General features: G+C 39.3%; 1 protein-coding gene across 1 annotated transcript in view; it reads left to right on the forward strand.

Moving 5' to 3' along the window:
* Nucleotides 1-13,627, forward strand: part of shank3a (SH3 and multiple ankyrin repeat domains 3a) — a 259,295-nt gene that overhangs the window by 172,166 nt on the left and 73,502 nt on the right. The window contains exons 10-13 of the mRNA XM_034685684.1: nucleotides 9,876-9,953; nucleotides 10,460-10,526; nucleotides 11,302-11,525; nucleotides 11,675-11,844. Coding sequence (XP_034541575.1) covers nucleotides 9,876-9,953; nucleotides 10,460-10,526; nucleotides 11,302-11,525; nucleotides 11,675-11,844 — 539 coding nt within the window. The remainder of the gene's footprint in view (nucleotides 1-9,875; nucleotides 9,954-10,459; nucleotides 10,527-11,301; nucleotides 11,526-11,674; nucleotides 11,845-13,627) is intronic.

A 13,627-nucleotide genomic window follows, 5' to 3' on the forward strand; every position in this document is an offset into this window, starting at 1 on the left:
TGTTAGAGGTGATAGTATTTCTCTCTACGTGATTGACTGGAAAACTTCATTTCAAGAAGCAGCATATTGAGGGCAAAACTCAGTTTATGGTCTTAAAGGTTGTGATAGATAGGAAAGACATAGTATGAGATAATGTTTTAAATTATGAATGAAAGTGTACTAAATCAGGACAGGTACACGAGGACACTTGGGGATGAGGGCATTGGAAACCAGGCTGCTGAAAAGACGCATCTTAGTGGGCGAGATAAAAGAAGCTTTCCTGCTGCTTCTTTAGGAGAAAGAAAGTAGTTGAGTTCATAAACATTAAATGAGCATTTTACCCCTCTGTTTCTCTCTCTCTCTCTCTCTCTCTCTCTCTCTCTCTCTCTCTCTCTCTCTCTCTCTCTCTCTCTCTCTCTCTCTCTCTCTCCCTCTCTCTCTCTCTCTTCCCTATTTTAACTTTCCTGTATTTATTAAAACAAGTGAAAATGTGTGTTAATGGGAACTGTTTTGCTAATTCCAGTCATTAGGAATGACCTCAACTGGACTGGAACACCATAGTCTCAGGAGACAGGGAGTGTGCGCCTGTGTGTGTGTGTTTGTGTGTGTGTCAGCATGGGTTTGAGAAGCACAGCATCAAAACTTAAAACATGCTGTTCCACATATCCACGTGACTGAAGTCATTACATGTTCTAGCTCTCAGTGGAGAGAGAGAGGGAGTCTGTGTCTGTGTGTAAGAGGAGTAAGAGGGAATACAACACGAGACAGAATAGATGAATAGTTTAATTACAGTTATTGTACAACTTCTTGACTGCTAATGGAAGCGCACAAGCCTTTGCGTGCTCCCACTGCTAAGGACCACTGTTATTCTGCCAGTGGAAGCCGAACACCATGTCAAGCTGATTGATCCAAGAAACAGTGTCTGTTAGCAGGGCTTCAGCAGGCTCGAAACTAGCCTGGCCGGGATGATTATGGGCCATTACAGAAAGAAATGGGCTGGTAGAATTGACTGAGAAACTACTAGTTCCTGTAGCATTGATCAATTCATCCATATGGTGAGAGAAAAGAGTGTCAAAAAGAGGGGGAGATAGATGATGATGGGAATGAACGGATTGATGACAGGATAACATCATCAGTGAGAAAATAAGCTTGATCGATGGTCTGAATGTTCAGTCCCTGGTGTCTAACTGACCATTAACAACTATTCACTGGAGTTTGGCTTGGCAGATGTGGTCAGCAGCACTAAGTGAATGCATGGCAGGGGTCTTTTACCTGGCAGACAGATCCATGGGAGGTGCCTGGATAAATGAAGGAAAAATAGCTCCGTTAGGAATGGCAAGTGGGGACAACATTGATGGGGAAAAAGTCAGGTGTTGTAGAGAGACAGAGACTGTCTTTAGAGAACTGTCCCTAAAAGCTGTATGCATGCCAGTTATGCTACTGTATTTGCATTGTGCTGTCATGTGCAAAGATGGCAGAAAAATTTCAGCCTTTAATAATCTTTCTTGTGTGCTTTAGATGTTTGTCACAGTCCAAAGTAAAAACAAGCTCTGCAGTCAGGAAAGGATGCAGAATAGTATCCCTCATTTCTAATGAGAGAAAGAATACTCAAACGCATAAACATGGCTGTGAGAGTTCCCATCTGTCACACTTTACACATGACTGACCCGCTTTATTACTGCAAAGCACTTGACTTAGCTCAGGACTGCAAGTATTCCTATGTAGCTAATGTAATCACATCTAGCAAACCATGGTGAGGACTAATGGAATGGTTTTGTTAATGAATTCCTACAGGAAGCAGCGCAGAGAAGAGCAAGACAGATGCTCAAACTGTAATTGGCCTCAGTGTGTTTGTGTCCAGGTCTGTTCATGAAAGAGTGATGACTGTCTCAAAAGGCACAAATTCTAAAATTTAGCTGATGAAGTGCCCAACCCTCTTTTGAGTTAATTATGAAGTACGTAACACTTGCTGATATCAACATAATATGTACATGCTCAAAATATAATAAGGTTATTATCTTGTACCACATGAATAATCATGGAGAGATCCAGGGTGGTTAGATAGCCTCTGACCCGGTTTACACCTTATTAACTTTAATTGGAAGATAAATCACAGAATTGTAACACCAGGAAGCCCACAGTTCATATAATCAAACAAAAGTTTTATATCACCTCATCACTTCAGTCCATGAGCCCCCGCTCTGCTCAGCTGCTCGTGCAGCATGTGTGAGAGAGCGCGGCCTTCACCCTGTCGGCGGGGAAAGAAATGTTAACCAGGGAAAGAACAACCAGAGATTTTGGTGGTTTGATCTGAGTCTGAGTAATAATCAGGGTTTCACTTTTATCATGATTATTATGCATTCATTCATTTCACAGCACTTTTGGGGCATCCTTCCCGTAGGACATTTTGCGCACCAAAAACATGATTTTTATCCTGGTGTATTTTTATCTACCACATTGTCATAAAACTGTCTTTTGCAAAGGGGGACTTATTTCAATTAAATTATAAGTGTCTGGTACTTCCCGAATGTCACATTTCCCATTCTAGAGAGTTTAAAGCATCAGCTTTCACATGAAAGTCTGATGCTTATGAAAGACAAAGGTAAGCTTGCCTGTTCAGCTAAGATAAACCTTCGTTCTTACACGGTGTAACCAAGACGTGATGGAGCCAAATATTTATGAAATGATAATCACTATATTGCACTCCAACGGTGCTGGAGGAAGAGAGAACGTGACAGACAGGCAGGCAGGCAGACAGGCAGACAGACAGTGAATGTGAATGTGAATGTGAATGTGAATATGGACATAAGTTCAGATGTAAAACGATTTGATCGTGTTGGTCTGTATAACTGAGGTCTACAGGTGCTTTAATAAATTAACTGCATTCTGGGTTCTCTGTTAACAGAAACAAACAATGACAGTTGTCTCTCAAAAACGATCTATTCGTAGGTTGAACATGCAATCAGAGATCAGCGGATTACATTTACATTTTCTGCCAAAACCATTGGTAGGGACGCTTTTCCTTGTTGCGCATGAACAAGACGTTCTCTGCAGATTTTAAACACTTTTTAACTTTTCTGTCTGCACTGGACTGATTTGAAACATCCACATCACCATGTCGGTGTGAGTTGGCGACCAATGTCAGTTTTTCAATCACCAATGCAGATAATTAAAGAGCAGGTCTGCCAATGGCCAATATATGATGCTGATATCACGTTGTTGTTGTTGTTGTTGTTGTTTTTTGTATTTAATGAAATACAACAATTTAATAATGACAAATAAGAAATACAATTGCTGAACTTGAATGAACATTTGATTAACGAAATGTAGAAAGAAAAATATTTTTCTCAGTAAAATATTGCCACAAGAGACTTCTGGATTTCTGTCCAGCCATCTGTAGTTATTAAGATACAATAAATATAAGGTGTATATTAACATTAAAAACAAAATATTTTTTAATAAAGTGATGTATTATTCCATTGTTTCATGCACATTACAATTTAATAAACATGTTTATCTTAGCCAGTAATGTGGTGTATGTATATCTTAATTAATTCCTGAAAAATAAAACCAAAGTGGTTTGTGCGATATATTTAAGAACATGACTGATATTTATGTCACAAGCTATATGAAACTGCATTATTAATAACATCTTGACATGATGTATGTTAAACACTAGCCAGTAACTGTTTTTGATTTGATATGCAGTCATCTAGGATGGGGAAAGATGTTTTATCATTAAGAAATAACGATGGTGACATCGGCCTTGTGAGTGTAGACATCTGTCCGTGCTGATTATTTCAAAATGCCATTAAACATCCAGATTAATCAGTCTATCTCTAGTTTGTGTAAGGCCGTAACCTCACTTAACAATTACTGATTAACCAAGTGCTGTCCTAGAAAAGCAGAGTTCTTCATGAAAACACAATTCGACTCTGACAAGGGCGGGGAGCCGAACCGGAATTAGGCAGAGGCAGCCGTCTTGCTCTTTTGTATGCAGGAGAAAACCTGCACAGGTGTCACTTTGTTTGCATTCCTTGCAGATTGCGCACTGACCCCTTTTTGAGTGACAACAGAAACACTTGGTGTAGCAGAGCTTTACAATTCATTAACTGGGATGTTTTAAAGCCTTATTAATAGTGAAAGCTGTTAATCCCTGCATCCCTATTGTTATCATCATTTAATGTTTTGTAAAGTGTAATAAGGGTGAATAAAGCTCTGTGTTACTTTGCATCTGGAGTGTTTTCTGATTGTTTAAGAATATCAGTGTAAAGAAAAAAGTTTAGAAGCACAGCCTTACACTGTCACAACCATACAACACCAAAACTATATTGTTGTTCCCATAGCCTTTGCTTCAGAAAAGGCGTTTAACACCTTTCTTAAAGCTAGTCTTGTTTTTGTTTTTTCCATGACTGTGTGCTGAAACGGCAGAAAGGAGCATTAGCCTTCGAAACTTGAAAGTGTTAGAGGACTTTTTTTGCTTGGCTTAACACTTCTTTTCAACCTCTAAAACAGTAATTTACTCAAGACATTTGAACAAATACATATATTGAGTCACCAAAGCCGACACGAAAAGACACAGATCTGCTCCCTCACAGATATGTCCAAATAAAAACCCATTGGTCATTCACAGTTAGGTCCTCACATTCACTTAAATTTCAGTGCAATTAATGCTGGAAATTAAGATAATTTAGTCTTGTGTTGAACAGTATGTACACCTGTGTATGTGCATATTGTGCATAAAATTGCATAATGTGTGGCTGGTTGGCCATTAGCTAAGCTAACAGCTGTAGGCGTTTATCTTCATATGTTTTTATTTTTTTTACACTCTTAATGGTTGTATATGACTATTAGCAGCAGAAGTTATTACATAATTCATAACAACTGCCCCAATAACAAATAGCCACATGACTTCAATATCAGTTTTTTCATGAACATGGCAGGTTTATGCATGTTTTTTTCTTCCCACCTGACACCATAGTGATGCCACAGACTGCTTTGCCAGAGCAGTACAGAGTCGAGCAAAGCATCAATAAATCCACCACTATTTGTCTTGCCAGAAGAGGGTGCTCCGGCTCATCAGTGTTGCCCTCATACAGACATTTATCCAGTTTGATACTACAGCAGTTCATCAGGTTTATTTTGCTTGATGAATAAAGTCGCTTAAATGTTATTAACTGTGCTCCATATTCAACAATTCTTTGTGTGCTTGTCCCAGACTGTGGTGAGAGGAGTCACCCGAGTCACTGTGCTGATTGTACAGCAGGACTAGTCCTGTTAATGCTGCTCTGTGTTAAATTATATATCGACCCTCAGCCAGCCAGCACACGACCACATTACCATGCCTATCAATCTAAAATTGGAATTTTGCCAGAGGGGCCTGTGCACATTTATACATACAAAACATAAGCCAGAAGTCTTACATACAGGGTACAGGGTACAGTGTTCGGTTGACTACGTAACAAAGTAAATTATGTGTATTAATTTTAATTTATCTTTATTTTTAATAATATGCTCCTTGAAATCACCATTAAATGTCGTTTTTAAACGTATGTTATCTGACTACTCACTTTCACAATTCTATGCCGTAATTGTCTTTCTAAAGGTCAGGTCTGGCTCTTTTCATTGGTATATTTTTAGAGCTTTTTCTAGAGCTGAAATTTTGAGATTAACACTGAATATAAGCGTAACATTATCCTACATATAACCTTAAGCTTTTTAGATGTTTTAATGAAGCATAAGACAACAATTATACTGAGAGTTAGATACATACAAACTGTAGGTGCTTTTAGTGCCAGGTCTTCATATTTATTTGAAGTTGTAAGCATCTTTCTGCAGAGTTGATGTTTGTGTTATCTTTGTGTTTGCTCTGTTGTGTCTTTTTTTTGTTATACTCTGAACATCAGCTTCGGTGCAGCTTCAGGGTTGCTGTGCTTTTGTTGAAATGTGTGCAGCATATTGCTATTGTCGACTGTGAATACATTGTTTTTACTGACTCTTCAAAGCTTTTGTCAGTAACCGTAATGAGAATCATGTCCCTTTATTTATTTTATTCTTAAAGCAGGCAACATATCCTTCCAGCGTTTTCTTGTAATGAACACATTGATTAATGGCGATGCAAGAAGAAATGTATTTGTTGGGATTTTAGAATCCACTCAATTAACTAGTTTGTCAAGAATTCACAATCAATCTCTGTTGAAACTGACTTCCCATGACAAGGAGCCATCTGTGTCAATATACAACAGAAAAATACAGTATCTGCTGCCTAGGTAAAAAATTAATCTTTTGATGCTAAGGCAAGCATTCCTCCCCTACTTGATACGCAAATGGACTGACTATATGTTGAATAAGTCTAAAGTAGCTTTATAGTCAAAAGAAAAGTCAAACTATGGTGACAAAGTACGGTTTTACTTTTAGCACACATCAGTGTTGATGACATGAATTGCCTCTCCCACACAACTTTCTCTGACCTGTTATCAATCTATAAATTCAACACTGATGAAAATATGCTGGTGCCAGTCAGGAGGGGTCAACCAGATTTGGTTGGATAAAGACATTCATTCAGCTTATTGTGATCTTTCCCAGCAGCTTATATATGGTTTTCAAACATGCTTTATATTTCCAAAGCCAAAAGCTACATGCTTTATACACTTGTAGTTTGGGCAGCTTAGAGACAAGTCTTAGACCAGTGTTTTTCAACCGTTTTTGAGCCAAGGCACATTTCTTACATTAAAAAAATCTGGAGTCACACCACCATTTAAAAGTTTTACAAAATTACACAATTAGTCTCTCAATTTATGATTAATTATCTGAGAGAGGGACTTTGGATACTTCTTTAACTGCGTCAGGGCGAAGCATCTAATTTACAATGGCTTTTGCAGGTAGTATTAATGTCTCTGCTACAATGTGTCGCTTTTTTGATTTGGCTACAAGTTCAGCTACTAAGTAGCTAGCTTTGAGTGCTATCGCAGACACCGTTGTACTTTTTCTTATAAAAGTTGCCTCTTTCGCCACCCATATTACGCTCTTCATCCGGGTAAGAATTTTGTCCAGGGACCAGTTTGGAGTTTTAATTTTTCCTTATTGAATATTTATCCATCGCTGTTGTATGCCTACGTCTTGTCACATACACCTCTTTCGCACGCATCATTAATTCTATTGTCTTAAATTAACAAGGTCATTAGTGTGCTTTATTACTACCCAGTTGGTGGGTAGCACAGGTCAGTACATGGACAAGTATTTAATTACTCAGCCAGTCACTACACTGCAGGCACAGACACACTACATGGCAAATTATTTGCAGTATATGAATAATATTTTTTGGGACTAATTAAGTGAATTATAATGTCCCACGGCACACCTGACGATCTGTCATGGCACACTAGTGTGCCACGGCACAGTGGTTGAAAATTACTGTCTTACACCATAAAAGCAGTATCGTGAAAACAGTTGAGAAACCGGAGCTGGGCTGAGAGGATAGAAACTGTCAACACACACATATATATCTAGACTAATAATATGTTATTAATGCTAAGAACTTTTACAGGGGATAAACAGCAGAGACGTAATGATGTATAAATATGCATTAAGGACATAATACATTAACACAAACCATCCCAATTAGTAGATATAAAGAGAGAGAGCAGAGGTGCTGTCCAGGAGGTGGAGCAGCTGTGAGTGCAGCAGGTGTTAATGTATGTGATGTTGCAACGGAGCTGCTGAAGCTGAAAAATGAAAACAGTTTGGTTGTAGCCTGTAGTGATGTAGTTGTTGTGGTTATCATAACTTCAATGTTTAATTTTAATTCAAATTTATCACAACACATAATGATAGTCTTCCTCCACTGTTTGCTTAACAATCCAGTGGAGGACAATGAATTGAGTTTTCTCTAATTAATCTAGAGATTGTTTTTTAGTTTTAAAATAATTCACTGTATGGTAATTATATCTAATGTAATAGGATAGGATGTATCATGCTTTTATTGATATTCTTTGTTGAAAGAAGTTAATACAAGTTCCTTTCACTCAACTCCTAACTTTCCCATCACATATTCTCATCAAGTTTTAAAAAATGAAGCCAAACAGAAGACCCAAAATGCAGACTGCAAAATATTCAATGCACAAAAGGGCAAAAGGGCAGACATAAAGTTATTCTATCAAGTCTAGAATCAGAATGTCCACCTACTTAAAATCCAACAAAAACTAGTCACAGACACAGAAAGTCACACCGGAAATACACAGGGAGCACTGAAAAGTAAGACACAACAAACTGCTGTAGAGGAGAGAAAACAGAGAAACTAAATACACACAGGGTGACAAGCAACAGGTGAGGACAAGACATAGATGAATGAGGGGAATCTGACTCAAGGGATTCACATGCATACAGGAAGGACAGGAAGTAAAACAAGACAACATTGTATTATTGGTATTTGTTGTGTCATTGGTATGCCACAGTGACATGGATTTTTATCTTGACATCGGGCATGTTATTGTATATTGGTATGATGAATGAATGTTTTGTTTGTGAGCAGCACTGCACTTATGTCCATGACAAATTTCCCCCCGGGGACAATAAGGTTTATCTTATCGTATCTTATCTTATCTTAACACACAAGGGGCAAGATCAACAAAATCAAACAATAAATGACAACTGAAATACAAAACTAAACAAGAGTAACTTGTGATAATTATTGTAATATTGTTATTACTCTGAGCTGAATGCACTTCTAAACAGTACATCCTGTCCATCAATAGCTATGAGGTCAGTATAACCTCACATCAACATCAGAAAGGGTAACTCTTATTAGGCTTGTTGTCTACGAAAGCCTAGAGGAGCAAATGTTTGTATATCTGTGCATGTATGTGTAAGAAAGGAGAAGAGTCAGTCTCATAAGGAGGAGAATCACATTCCTGTGTAAATCATCAAGTGTTTAACTAATTCCCTTTCTCTAACTGGAGTCATTTATATTAAGCCAGGAATCACTTCTCATGAAATACTGCTGTTAAACAGAGTCAGTGTTTAAATAGTGGTAGCCACTCATCACCTCATTATGAAATATTGGCTTGATTTACGCCTAAATTAGATCTTAACCCACATAACTTAGTGTAAGGTGGGTTGTGGAGAGCACATGAGCCAGATCTGCCTCTCTCAGAGTCGTCCTTAATCAGCCCTCATACTTAGAGACATGTTTCCTTTTGAGTTGATCAAAGAGGTTGCTTGTAATGCAGCCTCCGGCAACATCTGTCACACTGCACGGCCCGTTAATAATTGCATTACGCTTGATATTCTGCGTTAGAAAACCAAATCATGTCCAAGTAATACAAGTTCTTTTGGGTTTTTAATTTTTGGGGGACTATTTAGTCCAACATCTGCAGCACTGTGTTTAGCATGTGCTCATTTTAAGCATCCACACTCACATTTGTTCTAGCAGGACGCACTGTAAAGCCACACTGGAGTTTATTTGATACTTTTGGTGCACTTTATCTGACGTGACATTTAAAATCTTGTTCGCTCTGATACTAACACCATAGCCAATCTATTTTATGGAACCTGACTTACACTCTATATACCATGGTTCTATAATGTAGAGACTAATTAGAAGCTTGGCACCCATAGGAGCTACATCCATCATATTGTTTATGCATGGTTGTGTGCAAAGGTTTGTTTATGTGTGTGTGTGTGTGTGTGTGTGTGTGTGTGTGTGTGTGTGTGTGTGTGTGTGTGTGTGTGTGTGTGTGTGTGTGTGTGTGTGTGTGTGTGTGCATGTGTGCATGTGTGCATGTGTGTGTGTGTGTGTGTGTGTGTGTGTGTGTGTAAGTTGTTTTCTATGGTAAAATCAAACACAGTAGCATTTAAAAGTCCCAGCCACAAACATATATCTCTCTGTTGTTATTCAGGATAGCTGTGCACGAGTTCTGCTGTTCCGGGGAGCCAATAAAGAGATAAAGAACTACAACAGCCAGACTGCTTTTCAGGTTTGTGTTAAACCCTTGTGTGGTATTAGGTTTACTGCAATACGTTTCATCTTTAAATCATCAGAGCTACATTGTTCTAATTATTTGTCACCGCCTAATGCTTTACTCTGCACATTTCAATTCAACTGCTTTTAAAAACATTTGCAGCCGCCCCCAGCCACTTGCCCTGTTGGCTTACCAATGCTGTCTATGTTTAAATTCTAGCCTTTCTGGTTGATGAAGTCTGTGAAATCGACAATGTCACACATTTCCTGTCTAGATCAAAGTTAATTTGTTTGTACACAAGGCAGACTGGTCCCCACAGCTGCCAGAACATTACCTCAAATACAGATTTTACACATCTGTCACGACACAGACTGTTTATCAGTAGACTGATCGAGAGGAAAAAAGTGAATATATACATTTATGAGCCTCTGTCACTTATGGACGAGTATATCATGTGCACTGATAATCCTGTGTGTTTTCTTCTTTCCTTCCTTCCTCACATATATTCTCCCTTTCTCAAGGTGGCTATAATAGCAGGAAACTTTGATCTGGCTGAAATCATAAAGGTCCACAAAGCATCAGATGTTGGTAAGTTGACAGTGGCTGTAGTAATTCATCAAACTCCCACATTATGTCGAAGATTTAACACCAACATAGTATCAGGGAGAAAAGACTGCCTACTGAAGAAGCTCAAGAAGTGTAATAACAGGTTATACACAGGTGTGGGGAAATGATGGTGAGGAGATGGAAATGTGAGTGTGGTTGTGGAAAAGGTTTCAGGATTTGCATCTCTGCTGAGTTGAGCAGACTCTATGTGACACAAACACACAGGAAAACTCTGCCATCTAGTGTGGAGGGAAAGTAGCATTCTTCATCTCACAAAAGAAATAAGTTTTGTTCAAATATTTTATCCCTTTAAGCAGTAAACAGGTTAAAATAAAAATCATGTTTAATTTATGATTGTGTGAATCTAAATGGCAGTTTTGCCTCTCCATAGTTAAATATAGATTCTTGTTGGTATATGTTGAAAAACAGTCTATTTCCAGGTAACTTACTTGGCACAACACAGTCGATCAAATGCATAATTTGCACATCATTTATCATATATAATAGTTTATACTATCTATAGATTGTGTGTTGTTTATATCAAAGTAAACACATACTATAGCAACATTAATGGAGCACAGCCTACTGTTGAATAAAAGCAACATAGTAACAAGCTTTACTCAAAGTGACCCTGAAATGTATGGAGTTGTAATTCTTTACCTTCAAAGCATTCTCTTTCTCCTGCAGTAGCTTTATATAGTTAAGTGAGCCATTTAAGAGAAGCCCTAGGACAGCTTGTGTCTCTTTCTCTCCCCAGTGCCTTTCAGGGAGACCCCCTCCTACACCAACCGTAGACGTGTGATGACTGGCCCCCTGCCCTCACCACGCTCCCTGCTCCGCTCCGCGAGTGACAACAACTTGAACGGGGACCACGATCACATACAGACCCCAAGAGAAATTCGCGGCCGTCAGGGTCACTCCCCTGTCCCCTCGCTGCGGAGTCTGCCAGCTTTTGGGCAGCAGCACAGCAGCCTTGGAGAGGTAAGCTGCAGCTGCTGAATCTGTACAAGTGTATACTGACAAGTGAGGGAAAAAAAGAGAGGAAACAATTTAGCATATCCACATCTATAGTCTCTAGTGTCAGCCCATAGTTGCACTTAATACTCGTCTCTTCCTCTGCTCTGTGTCAGAGTCGGCACGGAGACATCCATGACAGCAGTCTCCAGAGTACAGGCAGCTCCAGATCCTCCCATTCCCGCTCCCCATCACTACATCACTTGCATGAAGAGGAAAAGCCGGTTCCTAGAAGGTCCCACAGCTATGGCTACCCTCATGGACACGGCCATCGTGGAAGACTCAGGTCTGTAAGATTTGCTTTAACCTCAAACTCTGTTGTCCTGTTACTTACTGTATTAACAGACTATGTGAGTCCTTAAAGCGCTTTGATACAAGGAAATCTCTTTCTTCCTGTTCCTTATTCATGTCTCACAGTCTCAAATTGAGTCTTGGCAGAATTTTACTCGAAATAGATGATCTGTAATTGGCCTTGTTATTAAGCACCTTCTTTGATATTTAAACAAGATCTCCAAAGCAAATAACCCCATGTGATGTGTGTGAGTCACTTGTTACTCATCAGGCAGCATTCTGCTTCTCATTCCATCTGCTACAGTCTGCTACTGATGATAAACATGACATAACATCGGTCAGTGCTAAATCTTTTTTTCATTCGCCAAACATCAACCCCTGGCACATATGAAAGTCATTTATCTGTCAAAACTGTGCTTGTGGTCCCCTAAAAAAAGTCATCTGTAGGAAGTATAAACTGGGAATTGAATCTGGAAATGTATGCAAATGAATTGGAAACTGGTAATATAGTGGCTGATTGAAATAGTGATGGTTATGGGGTTTGTTAGAATTGAATTCGGTGTAGCTGCTGTGTGGCCTCAGAGTATGAGGGCAGTCTTCAGTGGAATGGTGTGGTTCTGGCAGAGACTGCAACTCTATTTATGTAACAAACTGGGTAGAAATGCAGCCTTTGCCCTGTTGGGAGAACAGAGGGCACATCAAATATTTTAAATCTGTTTATGTGTGTGTGCATTAACGTGTATGTTTCAACACTAGCAAGGGGATATGGGCATGGCTGTTTGCAGAGCTCAGTGATGTACAGATGGAAAGAGGCTAATAATTATCTCCATTGGGACCAATTGAAAGCTGTGAATATGTGTATGTGTGTCTGTTTGTGTGTGAGAGAGGAACTGAGAGACAGAGAATACACTCCGAAAATTAGAGCTATGAGTAATGCCATTGGAAGGGCCACTCGGTTTAAAACAACTTGTCACTCGATTGATACATAAATCCACAGATGTAGTCGTGCTGCTGGGGTGCTGGAACAAATCCCCTCCCTTGTACGATGAACCATTAGACAAAGTGCACACTAAACTATGGCTCTGATCACATCTTGCTTGGAGCCATGGATTTAAGTCGTTGTCTGACACTTGTTTTGTAAAGCTTTTTATTATGATCATATGTCAGAGCAAGATTACCTACGCACAGCATACACACCTAATGTAATTCCAAGATGCCACAAACTGTGTGTGTGTGGTTGTGTGTGTTTGCGAGAGTGTTTGTGTGAAACAGTCTGATGTCTGACAGGGGAATTGCATTACAGACACAGCTCCAGCCGCACTCCCCTTACACTCTAATACTCTCCTGTCACTTTACTCTATCCATCAAAGATTCTCTCTCTCTCTCTCTCTCTCTCCCTCTCTCCTCTCTCTCTCTCTCTCTCTCTCTCTCTCTCTCTCTCTCTCTCTCCTCTCTCCTCTCTCTCTCTCTCTCTCTCTCTCCTCTCTCTCTCTCATCTCTCTCTCTCCTCTCTCTCTCTCCTCTCTCTCTCCCTCTCTCTAGCACAAATTCTGTCATTCCTACGCACACAAATGTACATGTACACACAGTACCATCAACTTATGAAAGACATCTTTTTTATTTTAAACTGTGTTTGATGCACAACACACAGCATAGTAGCCACAGCTCAGAAGACTTAATTGTATAGGTATAATCCTAAATTAAATCTTTTAAGTGAATTTAGTCCATTAATACATTTGAACTTCAGTGTGGTAACACCCTCTCTGCTCTCTCCCTCT

This window comes from Notolabrus celidotus, chromosome 6, assembly GCF_009762535.1.
Source record: "Notolabrus celidotus isolate fNotCel1 chromosome 6, fNotCel1.pri, whole genome shotgun sequence".
Lineage (NCBI taxonomy): Eukaryota > Metazoa > Chordata > Actinopteri > Labriformes > Labridae > Notolabrus > Notolabrus celidotus.